Raw genomic sequence first — 24,145 nt, 5'->3', positions numbered from 1 at the left:
TAAGCTGATGGTTAGGCACATCATTAATGCTTACCACGCTCTCATTCATGTTGAATTAAGACTGCTGGACATTGCTCACATATTCCCGTCCTCCGGATTGAACCAAATATTTGCATCTTTGGAAGCACATAGACAATATTAATAATGAGCATACATGCACTAAAACACTAAAACAACATCAATTTGGTATTAAACCATTTAGATTTTAATGTATGTGATGTCTCTTTAGTATTCTAAGTCAGATTTGTGAAATATAAATTCAGCATTGTGAGAGATAAACTCTCAATTCCGGGAAAAAAATAGCAGAAGAATTGCAAGATGTTTCATAGCGGAAAGAAGAATCGCAAGAAGTAGACTCAGATTTCAGAAAAGAAAAAAAAGACTTTTATTATTTGATTTGATTTTAAAAAAATTTATTTTATTTTTTTAACACCATGATGGAAATAAGCTTCCATAGGATAGCTGTACACATGCATTTGTTGCTGTCGTAAAGCAATTCGCCCTTTTAGCAGAATTTCAAACAATTTATAGCAGCGCACACTGCTCTCAGCTGTAGATCTTTGCTTCAAAGCTTTCTAAGTGTTTGACGATAGTTCACCCAAAAATAAAAAAATTCTCTCATTAATCATTCACGCTGGTCTGAAAGCTCTCGGATTTCATCGAAAATATCTTAACTTGTGTTCTGAAGATGAACAAAGGTCTTTCAGGTTTGTAATGACACAAAGGTGAGTAATAAATGACAGAATTTTCATTTTTGGGTGAACTACACCTTGAACTACCCTAAGCAGTGCGCATCTACCTAGGAGTCTTTATATACTTGATATAAATTTTAGGACATCTTCAAATGATTTTGCATTCTCTGTCTTTTTAAATTTTAATTGTCAGTGTCATTTCACTGTGTATTTAAATAGTTAAACACGTCAAAATATAATAGTTAAACAGTTAGACAGACACATGCCATTCAGAACTAATTTTCTTATTTATTGCAACTGTATTTCTGTGATTTTTGCATTTGCTGAAGAAAAAAAAAAGAAGAAAATTGCATGTCGTTTGTCATTGGTAAAAATTTTAACACATTTGTGAATGTCAGATGGCATTAAAAATTATTTTTAACAGTCTAAATAACCTGTATTCTTCATTATGTATTAATCCTTGATTGCCTTGTTAAGCACAGGCGAAATTATGAGAATAACCCAGCAAGAATAACCCAGAAACACAAAAATGCAAACGCATAAATGGTAAAAATGACTATATCTTGGGTTTTCTCAACAACCCACCTTGCTGGGTTAAAATGTGTAAACCAGCACGTGTTCTGTCCAATATTCACCCAGCGCTGGGTTGCCAGTTGGGTTATTTTTAACCCAGTCATTTTTAGAGTTTATATTTTTATATTTTATATCGTTCTATATCATATAGCATTAATATTAATAGAGCATTAATAATAATGAAATGAGTGATGATGATGATGATGATGATGATGATGATGATATGTATAGGCAACGTCGTAAGTTATATGCTCAAGCAAATATGTTGGTGAGAAAATTTTACATGTGTTCAGATCAGACAGATAAACCTTTTTAGAGCATATTGTACTTCTTTGTATAGGCTACTGCTCCTCTGTGGGTTAAGTTTATGAAAGAGAGCCTATGTAAGCTTCAGGTATCGTACAATGACTGTAAGAGGATCCTGCTGAAAAAACCAAGATGGAGCAGTGCAAGTGATTTATTCTGTAAGGCAAGAGTACAATCATTCCATGTATTAATGAGAAATTTGATGTATAAATTTATTTGTCGGCTGGACGATTCACATAATAATATTATAATGTTGCATGTGTGATATCAGTCCTCTATGAGGAAGTATTGGTACAACTGTCTTTTTAATGTGTAGCCTATTGTTTTGGTTTATATTGTGTGTTTCTTGCTAATGGACCTTGCTAATACACAGTCACGGGGCCTTCGGGGGTCAGAGAGCATGGTGCGGAGTGAGTAAATTAACATGACTTTATTCTCTCATTTTTATGCTTTAGATGGGGCTGTCAAGCCATTAAATTTTTAAAATCTAATTAATTACATGATGTGCCGATTGATTAATTAAATTTGTCTCATTAATTAGGCCCTAAATTCCTCATATCTTGAGGCTGACAAAATTAGCTAAAGAAATACATCTTAATATTTACAAAGCGTGTAAATATTTTCAAGTAATATTTACAAGTAAAGCTTCAATAATGCATAGGCTACTCTGTTGGTAGTGTCGTTACAAAAATTGTGTCCGGTTAATTTTTTTAACTATCTACCTTTTTTCCAGTAAGGGAAATTTGTAAATTTGGCATGGACATCTGTAACTTTAGTGTGTCTGGCTCCCGGTCTTATCTGAATCCAGCTGTTTTTAGCTGTACAAAACGTTTTGCTGCTTGATATTGCAAATTGGTGTGTCTTACCATATTATTTTAATGTATTATCTTAATTATGAACACACTGGTTTGTAATGGAAAGAGTTTTACCGTTAACTGCACGTATTTTTCTTGTTATTATTTCGGCAAATGAACCGGTTTGAAGTCTCAAACATAGGCTTACTTTTTGACTACATCTCCCAGAATCCCTCACAGGAAGTCCGTCCACTTTAAAAACAACCCTAGGTATGAGTGATAGAGCACAGGTAAGATAACTGTTGTTGTTTTAAAGGGAAACTGGGCTTTATTATATTATAGGATATGATGTAGAAATATATTGTGAACTTACTTACTGATCCACACTCCGGAGCAGAAGGGGCGGTAATGCACCAAATAAGACGGATTCCGACCGCCGTTACAAAAGAAGAAGAAGAAGAAGCAGGAAGTCCGTCATTTGTTGACGCAGAACATCATGGCGGCTCAGTGAAACGCACAGGCTTCGTTAGCGACTTGATTTTGTTCTTTAAAGGTGAGTAAAAGCTTGATATGTCCACTGTTTTATCCACAGTCCAGTTGAGTATGTTCCCAATAACTTGGTTTTACTCGTTATAGTCATTTCCTGGTTCTCTGGTTTCTGAATGTCTTGTTTGTTGGAGATCGCTGTGCTCTCAATGTGGAGTTACACGATATTATAACTCCAGCGCACACCGTATAACTATAACATCACATGTGCAATAATATCCTGCGGCTGAGTATTACTGCACATGGAACGTTCTCGTTACATTTTTAGCCGTGTTTTAATGATTGCAGTTTGACTAAAATGTGACTAATTAAAACAAAACGCTTTTCCTGTTCAAGAAGTCTATATGATAATCGGTTAAATCCTGATAAATACATGTCGCACAGTTTTTAGCCAATGAATCAGACCCCCTCCTCTCTCTCTCTGCAGATGGCGGGGGACTCGTCTGATAAGAAGGAGCTGGACCTCGCAGGGAAGGAGCGGGAGTCTCGTAAGCGCAGTCGTTCTCGCTCCAGGGATCGGGACCGGAAGGGGTCTCCGGGCAGAGAACGCAAACGGCAGCGATCCCGTGAACGCAAGCGCTCCCGCAGCAGGTCCAAGTCTGCTGACCGGTGTGTGGGGTTATATCCCGTCCTTCTCTGATCAGTGATGTGATGTGTTTGTACTCTGATGCTTGAACTCTTCTTCTCTGTGTGCAGAGATCGTCGTCAAAAAGACAAAGAAAGAGACAGGAACCGCAAAGACAGAGAAAGAGACCGGGACAGACGGGACAAAGACCGGTCCAAGAAATCAAGGTCTGAATCACATTGCCTCAAAAATCTTTTTAGGGCTGAACAATACGGAAGACAAGATGACTAGTGCTTTATTTGACTTGCGTTTATTGATCATATCAATGCACTTTTTGATCATGTTTTGTGATGTACTGACAGTTGTTGCAAATTCTGAAGAAAAAAAATAAACTCTTTGTTGTTTTTACACCTAAGGAAATATAATATTGACATTTTGATTCTATAACAAAACCTCACAAAACACACAAAAATATGATGCTAAAAATGTTTTTTTTATTTTTGGCTATTGCTACAAATATACCCCAGCGATTGTTTTGTGCTCCAGGGTCACATATCTGAGTAAAATGGCCTCTCTAATGAGAATAAATGAATGATGTGCAGATAAATTTGTAATAAACACTGCAATATTCCATTAAAAAAAATAAATAAAATTGATTCCACGGTGAATTTAATAGTTATAAAGTGTTTGCTTTTTCCTCCCAGGAGCACTTCCCCTAAATCCAAGGATTTGAAGATAAAGAGGGAGAAGGATGTGAAGAATGAGGAAGACGAGAAGAAGAAAGAGAAGGTGCTCTATTAGAAGTCATTTCAAGTGTGAATGTTGCATACTGTGTCCTTTTTTAACACTGTTTCTGCACTGATTCAGGTGCAGCCTCTCTCTCTTGAAGAGCTGCTTGCTAAGAAGAAAGCAGAAGAAGAGGCAGAATCCAAGGTGATGAGTGTTTTTATATATATATATATATATATATATATATATATATATATATATATATATATATATATATGCAAGTGCGCTCCGTTGCTGTTTTTTCTAAACATCTGTTCCTGTCGCAGCCCAAGTTCTTGTCTAAAGCGGAGCGAGAAGCTGAGGCCATCAAACGGAGGGAGCAGCAGACAGAGGAGCGCCGCAGACAGCAGGACGAGGAGAGGAAGAAACGAAGAATATTTCAGGACATCGGCAGGAAGATGCTAGGTGAGAGGCAGCATCTGTAGAAACAGGATTATACTTTCAAACTGGTTTCACTTTTGTTTCGTTTAGTCTGTGTCTGTTAACGTTGATGCTATCTAAGCTGGTGTACTACTGAACTCAAGTTTTAGCAGATGCATGCAATTTTCAGTTCTTCTCATTGTCTTCCCTAATCTAACTCGCAGAGGATCCTCAGGAGAGAGAACGGCGGGAAAGAAGGGAGCGGATGGAAAGAGAGAACAATGGGAATGATGAAGATGACGGGCGACAGAAGATTAGAGAAGAGAAAGACAAAGGAAAAGAGCTGCAGGCCATAAAGGTGAAGAGTCCCACACTGTCTTCACTTACTCAGCTGGAGAAAAGACTCACCACTTTAGATCATCATCTTGGCTGAGAGTAATCATTCAAAAATGAATTAATAAGTATAAAACATTTTATTAATTGTCAAACATACACGGTATAGGGAAAAACAGAAATACTAGATGAATTTTTTTATTTATATATATATATATTTGTAAAGGCTTCTATTATATATATATATAATTTATTATTATTGTTTTATACATGTATCAAAACATGCATACATAAGTAAAAAGTCTTTATTTAATCTTGGTTGAATCTTAATTAAATAGTCTTGGACTATCATTCATTTATTGTAAAAAATCATATATAGGATAAAATGTAAAAATACTAGATTGCACAGAATTTTAACAACTGGTATAGTTGGTGTAGGATTATTTTGAAATTATTTTTATTCAGAAATTGCTAGTAAATTTAACAAATAATTAAAAAGAAACTGCAACTAACACTTTGAATTAAAAGTGATTTTTTTTTTAAGTAGAAAGATTGAAATGGTATTTTCTTGTAAAATGTAGTCTTTATTTAAATCAGTTTTTACAGTGTACATTAACGGATGCAGAGTCACATTGTTTGGCAATTAGCAGAATGTGTCAGGTTCAAAAAGCATTAAGAAGTTAAAGTAAACCGTTTCTAAATATCCCTTCGGGAATAAGCAAAGCAAATCTGTGTGCAGAAAAATCTATGAAATCAATTTCCAAATGTAGCGTCTGCTATCAGAATAATCATCTTTCCATCTATTTTTTTTTCTGCTGTGCATTGAAGTGCATTAGGTGGTAATGTGCTTTTTGACAAATGGTGAACCATTACTTATTTTCTCTTCAGGAGCGTTATCTTGGCGGGATGAAGAAACGGCGGCGTACACGCCATCTGAACGACAGGAAGTTTGTCTTCGAGTGGGATGCGTCTGAAGACACATCAACCGACTACAATCCAATGTGAGCATCTCATGAGACTCCACAAATAACTGCACTGCTTTGATGTTTGCACATGACAGATATTTCATATTTTACTGTATTGCATTTGATCTTGACTGCCTTAGGTCACTCTGTTTACTGTAAGTGTTTAGCCAGTTGGATTTAACCTATTTATATGGTATATATGATACAGGAGCTAAAGCATTACTTAACAGCACAAGAACACAGGTCTGACTCTTTTATATGTTTAGCTATAAAGAAAAGCATCAGGTTCAGCTGTACGGCCGAGGCTTCATCGCTGGCATCGACCTCAAGCAGCAGAAGAGAGATCAGTCCCGATTCTACGGAGACCTGATGGAGACGAGACGGACCCTTGAAGAGAAGGAGCAAGAGGAGTAAGTCCCACACACTGCTTTTCATATTGATAGACTGCATGTTGACTACCATTCAAATGTTTTGGGTCCGTAAGAGATTTATTTATTTTTTTGGAAAGAATTTTATGCTTCTGTTCAGCAAGGACGCATTAAATTGGTCGAAAGTGACAGTAAAGTAATTTATAATCTTACAGAAGATTTCCATTTCAAATAAATTCTGTTCTTTTGTGCTTTCTGTTGATCAAAGAATCCTTAAAAAACATATCACAGTTCTACATTGTTTCTACATTGATAATAAGAAATGTTTCTTGAATGATTTCTGAAGGATCATGTGACACACTGGCTATGTTTCAGTCGGACTGAATTCATTCCGATTGATGAATCTGAATGTAGTGTTTACATGAGTCCTTGTTGTGGATGAGAATCCAAAACAAATCCTTCAGACGCTGAGTGAAGTGATTTATAATGACAGGACACTCATTTATACCACACTTTATTCAACAGGAAGAACAGCTCGTTCTGCGAGTCATACGTCACTAAGCTATTTCACCGTCATCGCACAAGCACAGTCCTTTCAGTTTCCAATCACGTGTTTGCATGCACAGATTGTCACAGATTGAGCTCAGTCGGATCGATTAAGGTGTTTACATGAAGGCTTTTCAGTCCGATTGAGCCATCAATTACTAACGGAATATTTGATTGCATGTAAACATAGGCACTGAAGACTGAAACAGTGCCTTCTGAAATACAGCTTTGCTGAAATATATTCAAATAGAAAAGTTGTAGTATTTCACGAAACAGTTTTTACTGCATTTAAATTTTTTTTTTAAATAAATGCAGTTTTAAACAGCATAAGAGACTTCTTTAAAAAGAAACTTACTGTTATTAAATGTTTGGTAGTGGATATTTGACCAATATGAGTTTTTCAGTGGAGGATACTGGAAAGGTAGTGTTGATTTTTACTCAATTTATAAGTAAAATTGCCTAAAAAAAACAAGAACAGATGTGACCCTGGAGCACAAAAGCAGTCTTAAGTCGCTGGGGTATATTTGTAGCAATAGCCAAAAATACATTGTATGGGTCAAAATTATCGATTTTTCTTTTATGCCAAAAATCATTAGGATATTAAGTAAAGATCATGTTCCATGAAGATATTGTGTAAATTTCCTACCGTAAATATATCAAAACTTAATTTTTGATTAGTAATATGCATTGCTAAGAATTCATTTGGACAACTTCAAAGTTTGAAGTTTTTGCACCCTCAGATTCCAGATTTTCAAATAGTTGTATCTCTGCCAAATATTGTCCGGTCCTAATAAGATGATGTATAAATCTCAATTTCGAAAAAATGACACTTAAGACTGGTTTTGTGGTCCAGGGTCACATATGATGTATTACCAGGGCTCAAGGGAGAGCTATTGCATCTGGTAAATGGAAATAAAAGCCAATGCATATGGAAAATTGAAATGAGCCTCATCAGATTTTCACCGTTTTAATGGATATGCTTTTGCATTTTCTGTATTTCTCAGACTGAGGCTGAAGAAGGTCCGAAAGAAGGAGGCCAAGCAGCGCTGGGACGACCGGCACTGGTCTCAGAAGAAGATGGAGGAGATGATAGACAGAGACTGGAGAATCTTCAGAGAGGACTACAGCATCACGACCAAAGGAGGAAAGATCCCCAACCCCATCCGCAACTGGAAGGAGTATTCCCTGCCACCACACATTCTGGAGGTCATCGAAAAGTGTGGCTATAAGGTTAGTGTGTTCTTCTTGACGTGATTAGGTTTAATTTGTTCTGCAAGTGTTTAAAAGTGCTCGTTGCATATGTAAGTTGTTTTGAAAGCATTCAGAATGTTTTAATCTATACATCTTCGTCAGGATCCCACACCTATCCAGAGGCAGGCCATTCCTATAGGTTTACAGAACCGTGACATCATTGGTGTGGCCGAGACTGGCAGTGGTAAAACTGCCGCTTTCCTCATTCCTTTGTTGGTCTGGATCACCACACTGCCTAAGATTGACAGGTGAGAGCTCACTTGTCTCTGTCACGCTCTTATATGCCAACACCTGTTCTGCGGAATCAGATCAAATGTGGGAAACTCTGTATGTGTTTGTGACTGTAGGATCGAGGACTCGGATCAGGGACCGTATGCCGTCATTCTGGCCCCCACTCGTGAGCTGGCACAGCAGATAGAGGAGGAGACGATTAAATTCGGCAAACCGCTGGGGATGCGGACAGTGGCTGTGATCGGTGGAATATCCAGAGAGGATCAAGGCTTCAAACTCAGGATGGGTTGTGAGGTGAGAGTGAAATCCCTTCCATATTATTTCTAAATTGTCATTGATTATTCATAATGAGATCTGATGTGTTTTGCCTCCCATCTCAGATTGTCATAGCCACACCGGGTCGTTTGATCGACGTGTTGGAGAACCGGTACCTCGTCCTGAGCAGATGCACGTATGTGGTACTGGACGAAGCCGACAGAATGATTGACATGGGCTTTGAACCCGACGTCCAGAAGATTCTGGAGTACATTCCTGTGACCAATCTGAAGCCAGACACGGATGATGCGGAGGACCCTGAAAAAATGATGCAGAACTTTGAGTCAGGCAAACACAAATACAGACAGGTAACAGATATCATGAGTTATTATAGTTGTAAATGGGAAATGAACTCTGATTGTGAGTTATGAAATGAAGTTAAAATGTCCTTGTATTCCACATCCTTTCAGACGGTCATGTTTACGGCCACTATGCCTGCTGCAGTGGAGCGTTTGGCCAGAAGCTACCTCCGGCGGCCTGCGGTGGTGTACATCGGCTCTGCGGGCAAACCTCACGAGAGGGTGGAGCAGAAGGTCATCCTCATGTCCGAGGGAGAAAAGAGGTCAGAGTCTATGTTAAAAGTGCAACACTTCATATTCAAGTGGGAATTGTTGTCAGAAATGTGCTTACCTTTTTTTCACAAATGTTCTTGTGTGGTAAACAGGAAGAAGCTGATGAATGTTTTGGCAAGTGGCTTCGAGCCGCCCATCATCATCTTCGTTAACCAGAAGAAGGGTTGTGACGTGCTGGCTAAGTCTTTGGAGAAGATTGGAGTGAGTACACAGTGTTTATTAATGTCTGTGATGTTTACTAGAACTAACTTTCAGTTAGTAACTCTCAATTATTTTTTTCCCACTGTCCTGCAGTACAACGCTTGTACTCTTCACGGTGGTAAAGGTCAGGAACAGAGAGAGTTCGCTCTGTCCAACCTAAAGGCTGGAGCTAAGGACATCCTGGTGGCCACAGATGTGGCAGGCAGAGGTATCGACATCCATGACGTCTCCATGGTCCTCAACTATGACATGGCCAAGAATATTGAGGGTGAGTCCAGCATCATCTTTGTCACTTTTACCACTCAAATGGTTATATCAGAGGACTTCCTGTTTCCCATTCCTATTTTGAGGATTAATCTTTAACCGTTTCTTTTCTCTAGACTACATCCATCGTATTGGCCGAACGGGTCGTGCTGGAAAGAGTGGTATGGCGTTGACCTTCCTGACCAAAGAAGACTCTTCTGTTTTCTACGACCTGAAACAGGCCATCTTAGAAAGTCCCGTGTCCACCTGCCCGCCCGAGCTGGCCAATCACCCAGACGCCCAGCACAAGCCCGGCACCATCCTTACCAAGAAGAGGAGAGAGGAGACTATCTTTGCCTGAGCCGTTCCATTTACACATTTGTTTTCTGTTGTACATCCTGTGAGTGTGCAGTTTCTTATATCCAGAATTTTTTCGACCAAGTTTATAAAAGACCACCTGTAAACCAGGGGATCCGTTTTCTGGCTGAAAAACCAATGACACGTGTAGAAAGCTGTAGCTGAGAGAAGTCATCATCACTTGACATTCTAAGATAGACAGTTATTGTAGAACGGCACACGTTATAATTGTTTGATTTTTAAATTGTGTGAAAATACCAACATGTGTAGATACTCCATTTTAGTCAAATGATGAGTATAACTGTTCATGCACTCTATGGATAAATAAAGTCCTTTAGACTAACTAAACTGTCGTTTGAAAATCATTTGATTATTTTTCTAGGAGTGCTTGATTGCAGATTGATTTGTAAAAATCTTTAATGATAATCTGTACTGCAGTCACTAGAGTTACCCTGTGTATTTTACTGAAAGAAAAAGAGGGCAGTGCTCGATTTGACACAGAGAATTACTTTGGTGGTAATTTTACAAATTAAGAAATGAGCTGTGTTTTTGTGAAGAGCCATCTGAATGCTGTACGCTCACATGAGATGAAGATAGTTTCCTTTAAAAGGTGTTTTTTTGTGTGTGTGATGCGGGTAGCCCCGCAATTCATTTATTTGGCATGTATCTAAATGAAAAAGAAAGAAAAACAGAATAAAAAAAAAACTCACTTGTAATCAAATGTGAGCAATGATTAAACAATTGAGACACGACTGAAGTGTTAAAAGTACATAAAATGTTTTGTTTTTTATTATATCTAGTGGCATTTTCTTTAAATAGAAAGCATATACAGCATCAGGCAGGATTTTGTTTTTCATGTTGTCAGAAAGATGAAGGGGCGAGAGAGAAAGTGTGTACCTACATCAATGCCTGAGGACCAATTAAATGTCCATTGCAATTATTGTTCTACCTAGTGCATTTATTGCATTACAAAGCAGACATAAAAAAAAAATAGTGCAATATATTTTCTCTACTTACACTGAAGAGGAAGTGTTAATGTTCTAAGGCGTTTTCTTTCCATGTTTGTATTGCATACAGAATTGAAGACAAAGGACTCAAATTATACCCATTGTAAAGATTGTGCTTCTTAATACCCCAGAAAGAAGAAAAATGAAAATAAATCAGTGTTTGTTATGGATTCTGTATTGGTCCGCTAGAAAACGATGTGATGCCATAACAGAAGGGAAAAAACTGTATCATGTACATTTACATGTATTAAGACATGCAAATCTTGTCTAAATACAGTTCATCACACAGTACACATGCTCTTTTACATTGTGCATTGTGGATCATAGAAATAAATACAAAGTATCTGATCAATGCTATTTAAAGGAATGTTCCAAGTTAAAAAGTTGAGCTCTGTTGACACAATAGAACAATTTGGACTCATCTCTCAAATCACATGTACAGTAATGGATTTACAATTTAAGTCTATAGGACAAAACATTCTGGAGGGTTTAAAAGCAGATATGTGCAGCTTGTGATTATATCAGTTCTTACAAAAACGTGAATATACTACTGATTTATGTGTTACAACTTTTCATGATCATGAGAGGAATCGAAAGATTAGATGTAACTTAATATAGACAAGGTTACTAAACAATTTGATCTAATTCGTTGAATTATTATGTATAATGTTTAAGTATTGTTGCTTTCTCATGATGATATTCTGTCTTTACAGCTTGAACCTGGAACATTCCTTTATTACATCAATTCAAATATGTGCTATGGTTCAGCGTAAACATTGGAGGTATTGAAGCCCATGAGATTGAAAATGAGCTATTCGAAGAAAATGAACTTCATGGCAGAAGCCCCTTGTCTGTGCTCAGTATAAAAGAGGGTGAATTTTCTTACTTGATAGAATAATACTTACAACAATAATCAATGCAGTACTAAAGTAGAGCAGAAACAATCAAAAGAAACGATCAGATCACATGCAACACTTGCATAGAATTTTTTTTCAGTCATGCTCTAATTTTCTTTCTTTTTTCTTTTTTTTTCTTTTTTTTTAAATATAGAACAACAGATTAAAGTGAGACATGTTGAAAGCAGTACACTAAAGGATTGGTCAAGGCATTTGTTAGTGGACTTTTACCCTGACTTCCACACGCCAGAACATGTACATTTCCCATGACCCTCTAAATGGCCAATGCAAAGTTGTACTTCAAGATTGGTGCTGTAAACGCAGTGTCCAGAGCCGTGACACAATCTACATCAATTTGAACTTATGTTAGAAAGGCAAGAGCTGGGAATCTTCAGTCTGACATGGAAAGGCTCTTTTGGTTCTGAAACATAGTCTGCATACTCACAGTAAGCAAACACAAATGCTTATAACTATGTAATCGGTATTACATTCTCACAAAGGGCACTACAGTGTGCATTAGCATAAACTGCATCTTCTTCTATGGTAAGTTTTCTTCTTCACATCAACGACTGTCATGGTGGAGCAAGAGTTCGAAGAGATTTGTGGTCTGACACATTTTGAAACAATGTAGCTTTGCATTCACGTACTTGTGTGCAGTATGTTTCAGGCCTTAGCATTCACCACGTCACGTGTAATGTAGTAGCCACTAGTAAGTGTTGTTTTCCCTGTTTGAATTTCAGTGTATTTCAGGTACTCATAAAACCTCTCCAGCATTAAGCTAAGATGCTAGCATACTATGTTAGTGATGTTGTCCTAATACTACGCTGGACACATTGATGATGGCTCAATCTTCATATCAGGCATCAATTTTGGTTAAGTCTTTACAATCTAATAGGAGGGAGGATGTTTCCAAAAGTGCATTCTGGGAGTGTACAGATCCAGTACAATCAATGCAACACAATCAACTGAGGGACAGTCAATTTAGCACCATCCCTCTGGAGGACAATACATTAGTGCGTAGGACTAGAGGTTGTTAAGGCATGCAACTATACATTCACTCAAGTCTCTGTGCATGTTTTGAAGGAACTGTGTAGTCTACATGAAATCATACTTAAATACATGTCCTATCTATAAACATTGCATTCAATCGGAAAGAGTAGTTCTTAAGAAAAATAAGGATTTCTCTTTCTGGATGGCCATTTTTGGATATGCATTGAAATCTAAAGGACATCTTAACAATTAATAATACTTTAGATGTTTTAATTGTTAATTTTCTTACAAAAGAACCAAATCAATAACTACAGCGCTACATTAGAGTGTACTGCAACTTTATGTGACCTTACATAACCGTACAACAACTGACGTTACTTATATTTTAGTGCGTCTCACGTCAACGATCTCTGAGTGAGAGTATTCTGGACTTTGTAAACATCGAAACATTTCTTAAAAACCATACAGATCCATAAATACAAAATAAAGTAACGTTCTAAAGAATCATATTTAGGATCTGGTGAAATTTCATTCGATATATATACACACACTAGCTATTCTTAGATGCGCTACTAATATTCCGTTGCAGATTTTACATTTTAAGAAAGAAAAACTGAGTAGTTTTTTCTACTCTAATATACTTAAAGTTTTCTAAAGTTCCTGTTCCAACCCTAATGTGCAAATAGTCCTAAATAATTGTATTTGAGACATGCAGTGATAAAGAGATATAGGGAAGTATTAAGGCCATTTTGAATGGTCCTACACTGGATAAACCTTAGCCTAAGCTGCTACAGGTAACATCCGAGTCTAGAGTCATGGTAATGAGAAAAGGGACAAACTTTCTTGGATTTGGTCGTAACACAACCTGGCTGATATATGCTAATGTAATCACCAGTAATGTCATTAAACTAGCTACCAGTCAACGTGTCACCAAAGCAAGATGACAGGGTGACGCTATGTTTTAAAGTAGGCCATGGTAACTACCCCCTTAGACATCCAGAGCGAGAGTGAGAAGACAGAGGAAGATCACTCACTTGTTAGAGCCACTTTCTTCTTGGTAAAGTGAAATTCCTTCTGAGGCAGTTTATTTAGTGGCCATTTTGGTAATGCTAGTTTCCAGTCATGCAAGTACAACTCCTCTCTACTTAAATAGGGAGATTGCCAAAACTGTTTGCCAACCTTTAAAAAACTGTTAAAATCACCCAGAAACAATGGTACAAAAATCCGAATTTAGATTCTTTAGCTTTATAAATCAGATTAGTCTAGCTAATGGGCATGCAAGTTCAAAAACAGACCAGGATGCCTTAAGGCTATTGGCTCTTTTAAGTGAAAGGCGGGACTTCCTGTCCTGCAGACGCCCTTTTGAGTGTTATGATTTCTCATAATTCGTTTTTCTATTAGTGGGCTTTCTCCTTATGCTGTATCTGATAAGATAAACCAATAAATTACTTGCAAATGTGTGAAATATATGAACCTAGCCCAACTTTCTACTCGTTTAGGTCACTGAGGAACAACATGACTATCCCAAAATGGACATCAAAACAGGTGAGCTTCATCTACTTCTATAAGAATCCAATGTGTGTGCTGATCTACTATATGATAACATAACATAACTTCAGTGTTCAGTCCTTTTCATTTCCCAGAAAAAGAAACCATTGAAACTGACCTAATTAGGTTCTTTCTTTATGAGGCAGTACATAAATGCAGGAAGATCAACTGCTGCTCTTCAATCTGAAGTTGGAATTCACCTCATGTGCAAACCAAGACTATAGTCCCAATAATATTTAACTCTACGACAGCAGAGTGTAACCCTGAATTCCTTTCCTACATATACCGCATTTACATGGTGCTTTATGGCAATGTGTGCTACATCTGTGAACGTGACCGTGAAAATGACTGTTCATGTTAGTTTCCTGAATGATATCCAGAGAAGTGCCAATAAACAACTCATAATAAGACCAGTGCATATGGGCTCCAATCAGGCAACACCATGACTGAGGGCTTGAACCAAAAACTAGTGAGTAATATTCACATTTACAAGAGCTCTAGCAAAAAAGAAGCCATTAAGGTAAGATGCAACAAAATGCTACAATATCTTTCATTGTGACTCCCATTCCATGCTATAAAAGTGCTTTTCCTTTTCCCATAATGCCTTCTGTGCTCATTAGGTTCAGGGAGAGCGTATGATACGCAAAATAATAAAGTAATATTTGACTTGGGCGGGGTTAGGGTTTCCAGAGGAAGTTCAAATATTGTGTCAATATAAACATGCATGTGATCTTAAAGGATAAAAGCTGCCCGGTCTTTTAAAAGCAAATGTAGTGCAACGCCTCAAACAATAACGACCACATAAGCTTTGAAAACATAGGATCTTTTCGTCAACCAAGGGCAGCTTTATCCACACACACACACACACACACTGTGCGTTTACAGTTCCTCACCAATTCCCATCACCCCTCACCCCAATTCACGGCCCAACCCTCTCCTCCAGACTCCTGCAGACCTGTGCTCAGTAGTTGTCTCTTGGCCAGGCTCTTGTGCGCTGGCGGTTGTTCCGTTGGTTTTGTCCATCCTGCGAGTCTCGCTGCTGCAGGAGTCGGTCCTGTGACTCGTGTCCGTTAGCGCTGTGAATGCCACCAGGGTGGTTACGGTTGGGCGGGTACACGTCCTGGTATGGGTGAGAGTGTTGGTGGGGTTCGTAATCATCTTCCTCCTCTTCCTCCTCCTCCTCCTCTTCTTCTTCCTCATCCTCCGGGGGGTGCAGGGAGCTAGAGCCACCTCGGTGGAGGGAGCGAGAGTCACTGGCCTCGTCGGAAGGCATGAGGCTGTCCTGTTCCCCCTGCTCCTCCTCCTCCACTCCCCCTCCACCCCCGGCAGGCGACAGCTGCTGGTTCTGAGACAGAAAGAGAAAGATGACAACTCTGACCCATTCTGAGGTCACACGTATCCTCTTTCTGTTTCACTCCAAAGAAAAATGACTCATTTAGAAGATCCCGTAAAGACAAAAAACACACAAATATAAAACAAGTAACGTGCAGAGAGGTGGAGAGAAGTTTTAGGAGTCAAGTCTCACCAATGAGGAAATTTAAAGTGACTGGTTACTACGGCTTTGTTCATTCCGCACACAAATCGGATTTGTTTTTTTAATCTGATCTTTAGGACTGACCGTCCAAACTGTCATAATCTATGAATGTGGTTTGGATTGGGGTTGTCAGAAGTGCTTATGCTGTCCAGACTGAATGGATTTGAGTCACATGTGGCAAGAATATCATTTTTGCTGCCTGTCTGAACAAAGCCTTTGGGTTCTAGGTCTAAGACTGCTACGCATTTTCCTCTGGAGCAAAAAGATTCAGGTTAGTTTCAGAAGCAAGGAGGTTGCATTCAAAGGGAAGTTAGAAGGGTTGTCACATTCACAAAGCATCAATCTGTGTGGTCAGATACAGCCTCTTTTCCATAAATTGTCATAAAATCAATGCATTTCTTTATAACACAGGAAAACAGGCAGCCGTATCTGCTTTGTGAACTCATCTTATGAAGATTCTATGGTGTTAATATCAGTCAGCAAGGTGCATGAACAGAGCAGTCTGAGATGACTGTGTGTGCAGCTCGCTCTAATACCAGCAAATTAAGCGAAAAGTGTAGAGGGGTAAGTGCATAACACAATAGAAATCATAGAAAAAGTAGGCCTTGTCAAATGGAAAGTTTGCATTGCCATATGGATGTTTACATCATTTGACAGAAAAGGTTTCAGAAAGGAGTGAAATGGACAGCTAGAAAGTGCCAGAAAGCATGTGGCTATTGCCCTGAATTTAACCCAGTTCATTTCTAACCTCCAACCCATAGGAATGCTGCCTACACATTTAGAAATTTAGCTTAAAACTTTAGAAATGTTGCCTACACCAGGGGTCTCCAACCCTGCTCCTGGAGAGCTACCGTCTTGCTAATTTCAACTCTAACCCTAATCAAACACACCTGAACCAGCTAATTAAGTTGTTCAGGGTTACTTGATAATTATAGGCAGGTGTGTTAATCCTATCCTATCACTGCTACGCTGATGACACTCAACTCTACTTCTCATTCCAACCAGATGACCCAACGGTAGTTGCTCGCATTTCAGCCTGTCTTAGTGATATTTCTAGCTGGATGAATGACCATCACCTTCAGCTCAACCTTACTAAGACTGAACTGCTGGTGGTTCCAGCTAACCCATCGTTTCATCACAACTACTCTATACAGGGTTTGTCAACCATAACTCCCTCCAGGATAGCCAGAAACCTAGGAGTTGTGATGGATCATCAGTTAAGCTTCACAGACCATATTGCTACAACGACCCGGTCCTGCAGATTTGCCTTATACAACATTAGGAAGATTAGACCCTTCCTGTCAGAGCAAGCCACCCAACTTCTTGTCCAAGCTCTTGTTCTCTCCAGACTGGACTATTGTAGTGCTCTCCTGGCGGGTCTTCTTGCATGTACTATCAAGCCTCTGCAACTGATCCAGAATGCAGCAGCGAGGGTTGTCTTCAATGAGCCAAAAAAAGCTCACGTTACTCCTCTCGTCATTAAGTTACACTGGCTACCAGTAGCCGCTCGCATCAAATTCAAGGGACTGATGCTTGCCTACAAGACAACCACTGGCACGGCACCAACATACCTAAGCTCATTAGTTCAATCTTATGCGCCCTCCAGAAGTTTGCGCTCTGCAAGTGTGGTGCCATCCCAAAAGAGGTTCAAAATCACTCTCACAGACCTTTTCCTGGACTGTGCCCAGCTGGTGGAATGACCTCCCGATCTCAATTCGAACAGCTGAGTCTTTACTCATTTTCGAAAAACATCTAAAGACTCATCTTTTTCGCCAGCACTTAACCAACTAATACTAGTACTACCTTTTCTTTTCTTGTCCATCATATTCTTAAAAAAAAAAAAAAAAACCCTGGCTACGTGTTCTGTACTAGACTAACTGAGACTTGTCATGGCACTTGCATACCGTTGTTTTTCTCTTGTTGATCTGATGGCTTCTATTGTTCTCATTTGTAAGACGCTTTGGATAAAAGCGTCTGCTAAATGATTAAATGTAAATGTGTAGGAACAGGGTTGCTACTAAAGTCTGAAGGATGGTAGCTCTACCGAAGCAGAGTTGGAGATCCCTGGCCTACACCTTGAGATGTGCCACCTAGACCCTTACAAATTCTGCCTACACCATTAGAAACATTGCCAACAACTTAAGACAAGCTGCCCACACATTTAGAAATGCTGCCTACACCTTCAGGTATTTAGAAATGCTGCCTACACCTTCAGGTGTGTTGCCTACACTTTTACAAATGCTGCCTACACTTTTACAAATGCTGCCTTCATATTTACAAACAACCAAACATTTAGAAATGTTGCCTACACCTAAGACACACTTCCTACACAACATGTGTCAAACTCCGGTCCTGGGAGGCCTCTGTCCTCTGGAGTGTAGCTCCAACCAGCTCTAAAACACCTGCCTGGAAGTTCCTAGTAATCCAGAGAACCTTGATTACCTGGTTCAGGTGTGTTTAATTTCGGTTAGAGCTAGACTCAGCCCTCCGGGAACTGAATTTCATACCCCTGGCCAATATCTTTAGAAACACCAGGGATCTCCAACCCTGTTCCTAGAGAGCTACTGTCATGCAACCCTAATCAAATACACCCAAACCAGCTAATCAAGGTGTTCAGGGTAACTAGAAAATTACTGGCAGGTGTCTCTGTTTGGGGTTAATTGGAGTTGGAACTGAAGTCTGCAAAAAGGCAGCTCTCCAGGAGCACAGCTGGTGTGCTTCTCAATTCTTATTTGTGCATCCTCATTTCCTTTCCTCGCTTCCTTTCCTCGTGTCTTAGCTCCACCCCTTCAGGATGTGAGGGAAGGACGCAAGGAAAAGAAGCAAGGATGGAGGAATTGAATCAAGTGAAATGTTATATCCTTGCTTCCTTTAGCATCACTTCAAAACTCATCAGCTGCGCTAAAGGGATCTGCCCTTATATTGTTAAAGTTTGTTATTTAAGATATTCATAATAAATTTTAATAAAGCAAGATGCCCTGTTTGAAATATGACATAAATGTATGGTTTATTTATACTGCAAAGGTAAAATATAAATTAAAATTATTACAACAGATGTAAAGGGGGAGGATAATGTAGACGTGCATCAGGTTTTTCAGTGAAAAACACTTCCGCAAAGGATACACCTGTGTATCCTCGCTCATAGCTCCTCTGGAAGCCTCCTCACTCCTCGATCTTCGCCTCCTCAAGGTGCAATTAGAGAATTGAGATGTCCTTCAAAATAACTGCGCTCGATCGGTTTTCCGGGTCGTAGGATGGAGGGCGGAGGATCGAGGAAATGAGGAGGAACACTGAAAAGCATCCCTGGAGACCCCTGGCCTACACCTAAAAATGCTGTCTACACCTTAAGATGCACTACCTACAGCTTTTCTAATGCTACCTACACTTTAAAGGCATAGTTCACCTACAAATGAAAATGACCCCATAATTTACTCACCCTTGAGCCATCCTAGGTGTATATGATCTTCTTTCAGACGAATCCAATCTGTGTTATATTTTAAAAATGTCCTGGCTCTTCCAAGCTTTATAATGGCAGTGAGTGGGTGTTATTTTTCAATAGTCCAAAAGACATCAAATAAAGCACATCCATCCATAATAAAAAGTCTCCCACATGGCTCTGGGAGGTGAATAAAGGCCTCCTGTAGCGAATCAATGTGTTTTTGTAAGAAAAGCATCCATATTTAAAACTTTATAAACAGTAACCTCTAGCTTCTGCTAACTTTTGTATGCACATTCACAATTAAGTTCTGGCGGATGATGCAGGACATAGCATAAGGTCTGGTGGGAAGTGACGAATGTGGAAGTGCAGCGGAGAGAGCAAAACAAAACATTTGTCATGAATTAGAAGTACAAAATGAAGATTTTTTAAGAAAAATTCAGAGGATTTCGATATAAGCCAAGAGGAAACTGGTTTTCCTTTGCAAAAGTAAGGCAAATTTGCTTCTTGCTACTGTAAAGAAATGTTCGCTAGACCAGCATATTCTCACCAAACATTACACTATGCTTACGTCCTACGTCATCCGCCGGAATGGTGTTCTATTGTGAACGCACGTACAACAGTTAGCAGAAGCTAGAGATTACTGTTTATAAAATTTTTAATATGGATTTGTTCTTACAAAAACACATCGATTCGCTACAGGGGGCCTTTATTCACCCCCAGAGCCATGTGGGACACTTTTATGATGGATGGATGCACTTTATTGGACTTCTTTTGGACTATTGAAAAATAACACCCACTCACTGCCATTATAAAATTTGGAAGAGCCAGGGTGTTTTTAAATATAACTCCAATGGATTCGTCTGAAAGAAGAAAGTCATATACACCTAGGATGGCTTGAGGGTGAGTAAAACATGGGGTAATTTTAATTTTTGGGCAAACGATCCCTTTAAAGACATTCTGCCTACATCTTTATAAATAATACCTACTGTACATCTTAAAGGTGATGATACACGGGGGAACTTTTTGAGCAATGTTGCCCTGTGTATCATCACCTTAAGACACACTGACTACATACTGAAAAGGACATTTGAATGTGCTTTTGAAGGAGTTTTCTTAACATTAAAAGTAATTTTAAGGCCTGTATAATTTTAAACAAAGCTTTTGTATTACTCCCACTGGGCTAATGCTGTGGCCACATAAAAACTATGAATGAGCTACAACAGCAAATGTCACCAACAACAGCACAAAAAAATCATATATTTGGATATGATTTTTTTAAAGTGCTTTTCCATTGGGGATACCAGATGCCCATTTCCATTTGGAGGGGTTGAAGGAATTGGAGGATGTAAAGAAGTATCAGGGTGGGGTTTTGTTGTACAGTCTGAGTGGGAAAGGCAGACTGACCATCCCACCTACTCACCGCAGGTTTGTAAGTATTCATTCAATTAATTCCTGTGTTTCAGAGAACTGCAAAGATGTCAGGCATGAATGAGACACAGAACAAACAGATTGAGACTTACAACATATCAAGCATTACAAGCATCTGTGGACCCCAAACAACTAAAAGACAGAGTGAAAATATGGAGGAAAGGACAGAACAGACAAACATTTAATGACCACTTTCTTGTTGTCAAAAATAACAATTATCAGTTTTAAAATTACACATCTGTTTTGTTTAACACGATATAGGATTGACCAATTATTACTTAAACCAGAAAAGTATAATGAGTTGACGTATTTTAAATATACAAAAGTCTGAGAACTCTAGTGCCAATACCTTTATTTTGCATTTTTTAATTTACAAAGAAGTTCCACAGTGCCTGTCTTACAATCTTAAAAACTGTGTTCCATATACCAGTGAAAATCAGTTGTGACCTGAAACCATTTTCTGTGAAACTGCAACTTTCTGACTTTCGAGGTCAGGTATAATTGAAATTATTTTGATAGAACCTTTAAAAAGGTGGATGCATACATGGATTTACACATCAAAAATATAAGATAAGTTTCTCAAAGCTGATACAAATACCATCTATATGATTTTTTTAGCACAGTCTCTGGACCACTTTCCTGGCTGATCGATGAGGACACAAACTAAGTCTGGTGGCCTCTGTTCTAACTAGGTCAATGCATATGTGACTGCAAACCTGAAATTTGTTCCCTTTTAATAATGTAGTCATTGCATTTTTTAATAAAAAAGGCAATATACTGAATATTTATCATATATTCATGATGATTCTGCTGGGTTTTTAATGTGCTATTAAGTTTCCTTAAAGATGTGCCATTACATTAGATTTGCAATTCCTTTGTGTATACTTACTTTGCTTATCCTGAGTCAAAGGCACATGAAAATAACATATAACTCTCCTACATATCTTCATATTCAAACTCTTTAAATGTTTCCACCCATTCTCACAAAGCCACCTTACCTGTAGACTGGAGATTGCTGAGGGTGGGGTCATCAGATTATGCTCCAGTAGAGGGTTGAGAGGGGTGGTGCCGGGCAGATGAGTGGCACGCCAGTAGACCTCCATATATTCAGAGAGGTGCTCACAGGCGTCCTCCAACTGGTTCTCATCCAAAATGACATCAAACATCTCCTGATGGGGAGACAGGGTGGAGGAGAAGATGACATGCAGGGGATGGAATTAGAAGATATTATATAAAATATCTTATGATGGTGGTCAGGTGATGGGAGATGACATTGAGCGACAGGTAGGATAATGGCTCTATGGAACAACATGCAATATGACTTTTGTCAGAATGTGGTTTGGAAAAGCAAGCATCTACATCACTAGAACTGTAGCAAGGCCAGTCAATCAAGTGAGAATGAAGAACAAACATTTAAAATAACACTGGTTCACTGGTTCACATGTGAGACTCAAATTTACCTTAATTTCCAAATAACACACAATAAAAAGACAATTTAGTCAAACAGATGAACAATAAAAATTTACTTTGACCTTTCAAGCTCTATCATTGCGGTCAGTGGGTGTTGCATTGCTTCAGTCCAAAAGAAGTAAAATAAAAAGCGCCCTTCCATAAAAAAAAGTGTCTCACATGGCTCCAGGGGTGAACAAAGGCCTCCTGTAGCGACTCGATACGTTTTTGTAAGAAAAATATCCATATTCAAAACGTAATAATCACTTGAATCTAGCTTGCAGCAACAATTGTACACAGAAGCGATTGCGCATGCACCAGTGAGTCTCGTGAAAACAAATGTTTGTTTACAGGATCAAAAGAAACAAAGTTTCCTTACTTTAGCAAAGGAAAACCAGTCTCCTCTGGGCTTATATTGAAATCCTCCGACATTCTTCTTTACAAATCCTCGTTTTGTACTTTTATTAGTGACCGTTGTTTTGTTTTTCTTTTGTTTGTCACTTCTGAGCAGCGCATGCGCAAAGCTGACCTCATACGTAATTCCCCCGGAACTACTTACGTTAACATCAGTGAGCGCAAGCTAGATTTAAGTGGTTATTACGTTTTAAATATGGATATTTTTCTTACAAAAACGCATCGAGCCGCTACAGGATGCCTTTGTTCATCCCCCGAAGCCGTGTGAGAATTTTTTTTTTTTGTGGAGTTTTTTTTTTTTTTTCGTGTTTTTTGGTGTGGAGATGTGAAACACCCGCTGACTGCAATGATAGAGCTTTGAAGATCAAAGACAATTTTTAATATAACTCAAACTGGATTTGTCTGAAAGAAGAAAGTCAATTACAGTAGACCTCGGATGCCTCGGGGGTGAGTAAAATGCAGCCTTAATTTCATTTTTGGGTGAACTAATCCTTTAACTAATCAGGTCTATTTACATAAAGGACAAACAGCTATATTATATTATAGATTTTGAATATTTCATCAAATCAATTCAATTCTGTTGTCATTTACGCACCCTTGTTTAGTTCCAAAATGGGAAAAATGTAAAAGAAGTTGCAATGAATGGGTACTTTCAGGCTTCAAAAAGGAACCAAAAGTCAACAAGTGTTCTGAAACAATGCAATAGCTTTGCATGAGAAAGGCTGTTATGAAAATATTGTCATCCACCATAGCTCTTATTGGAGAAGCTTCATGAAAGAACATTCAGAACTGGTTTTGTAAAACAATACCCCTTTTCCACCAAGGCAGTTCGAGGGCTGGTTCGGAGCCAGAGCCTACTTTCAAATCGGATCTTTCTCTTCCGACCCCAAAAGCACCAGCTCCGATCCAGGAAAATATGGTTCATAAGTAGCACCACACCTTTAATGGTCTAGAAGTAAGAACTGCTTGCGTCAGGGGCTGGGGGTGGTGTTACCGTGACCAGCAAGAGGACCAGAAAACTTTTGACCGCCATTTTTTAAATAGCAGCTATACATGAACACGTTGAATTCACTGTGTTTGGATGCTGATGTAGGTTCGCAAAGCTATGAACATCAATAGCAATGCAACATCCACCACTGTTGATTGTGTGTTTAGGCTTGTTCGGGCTGCATCGGCGCTGCCTCGGGAGAGATTGGAAAGCAGACGACTCTCTCTAGCATTACTGAGACAGATGAGCCTTATTCACTGACGTAAGACCTGGCTCTGTTTTGGCTCTCTAGCCTGTGGAAAGGCAAACCAGTTCTTAGAAGGCTCATCAGTTAAACCAACTCCAAACCAGCAATAGTGCTGGCTCTGAACTAGCACCTGGTTCATGCTGGTGAAATTCATTACAAACACCCCTGAAAAAGTCTCAAGAATCAGACAGTGCTTAT

At 38.8% G+C, this 24,145-nt stretch overlaps 2 protein-coding genes across 5 annotated transcripts in view; one reads left to right on the top strand and one right to left on the bottom strand.

Moving 5' to 3' along the window:
• Positions 1-2,775: 2,775 nt before the first annotated feature.
• LOC109070505 (probable ATP-dependent RNA helicase DDX23) lies at positions 2,776-10,355 on the top strand. The gene is made up of 17 exons (XM_042712775.1): positions 2,776-2,918; positions 3,339-3,520; positions 3,608-3,703; positions 4,181-4,265; positions 4,344-4,409; positions 4,532-4,670; positions 4,850-4,983; positions 5,847-5,959; positions 6,190-6,333; positions 7,842-8,067; positions 8,191-8,336; positions 8,436-8,613; positions 8,700-8,942; positions 9,045-9,196; positions 9,299-9,407; positions 9,501-9,675; positions 9,788-10,355. The coding sequence occupies exons 2-17, from the start codon at positions 3,339-3,341 to the stop codon at positions 10,009-10,011; spliced, it is 2,412 nt and encodes an 803-aa protein (XP_042568709.1). The 5' UTR covers positions 2,776-2,918; the 3' UTR covers positions 10,012-10,355.
• A 278-nt stretch (positions 10,356-10,633) lies between these two features.
• Positions 10,634-24,145, bottom strand: part of LOC109076719 (voltage-dependent L-type calcium channel subunit beta-4-like) — a 40,083-nt gene continuing 26,571 nt past the window's right edge. For 2 of the 4 annotated variants that reach the window (XM_042712778.1, XM_042712779.1), the window contains exons 13-15: positions 21,848-22,018; positions 20,842-20,888; positions 15,655-15,793 (exon numbers count right to left, since the gene is read on the bottom strand). In XM_042712778.1, the coding sequence (XP_042568712.1) occupies positions 20,859-20,888; positions 21,848-22,018 (201 nt within the window). In that variant the 3' untranslated portion in view covers positions 15,655-15,793; positions 20,842-20,858. Of the gene's footprint in view, positions 15,794-20,841; positions 20,889-21,847; positions 22,019-24,145 lie in introns of all 4 variants that reach the window. The other 2 variants (XM_042712776.1, XM_042712777.1) reach the window with 1 other exon arrangement.

Source organism: Cyprinus carpio, chromosome A23 (genome assembly GCF_018340385.1).
Source record: "Cyprinus carpio isolate SPL01 chromosome A23, ASM1834038v1, whole genome shotgun sequence".
Taxonomy (NCBI): Eukaryota; Metazoa; Chordata; class Actinopteri; order Cypriniformes; family Cyprinidae; genus Cyprinus; species Cyprinus carpio.
This window is presented reverse-complemented; position numbering and strand designations above follow the sequence as displayed.

Coding starts and splice junctions, on each gene's coding strand:
- LOC109070505 (XM_042712775.1), top strand. CDS start 3,339: ATGGCGGGGGACTCGTCTGATAAGAAGGAGCTGGACCTCGCAGGGAAG. Junction 9,408..9,500: donor AGTCTTTGGAGAAGATTGGA/GTGAGTACACAG, acceptor ACTGTCCTGCAG/TACAACGCTTGTACTCTTCA. Junction 9,676..9,787: donor CATGGCCAAGAATATTGAGG/GTGAGTCCAGCA, acceptor TCTTTTCTCTAG/ACTACATCCATCGTATTGGC.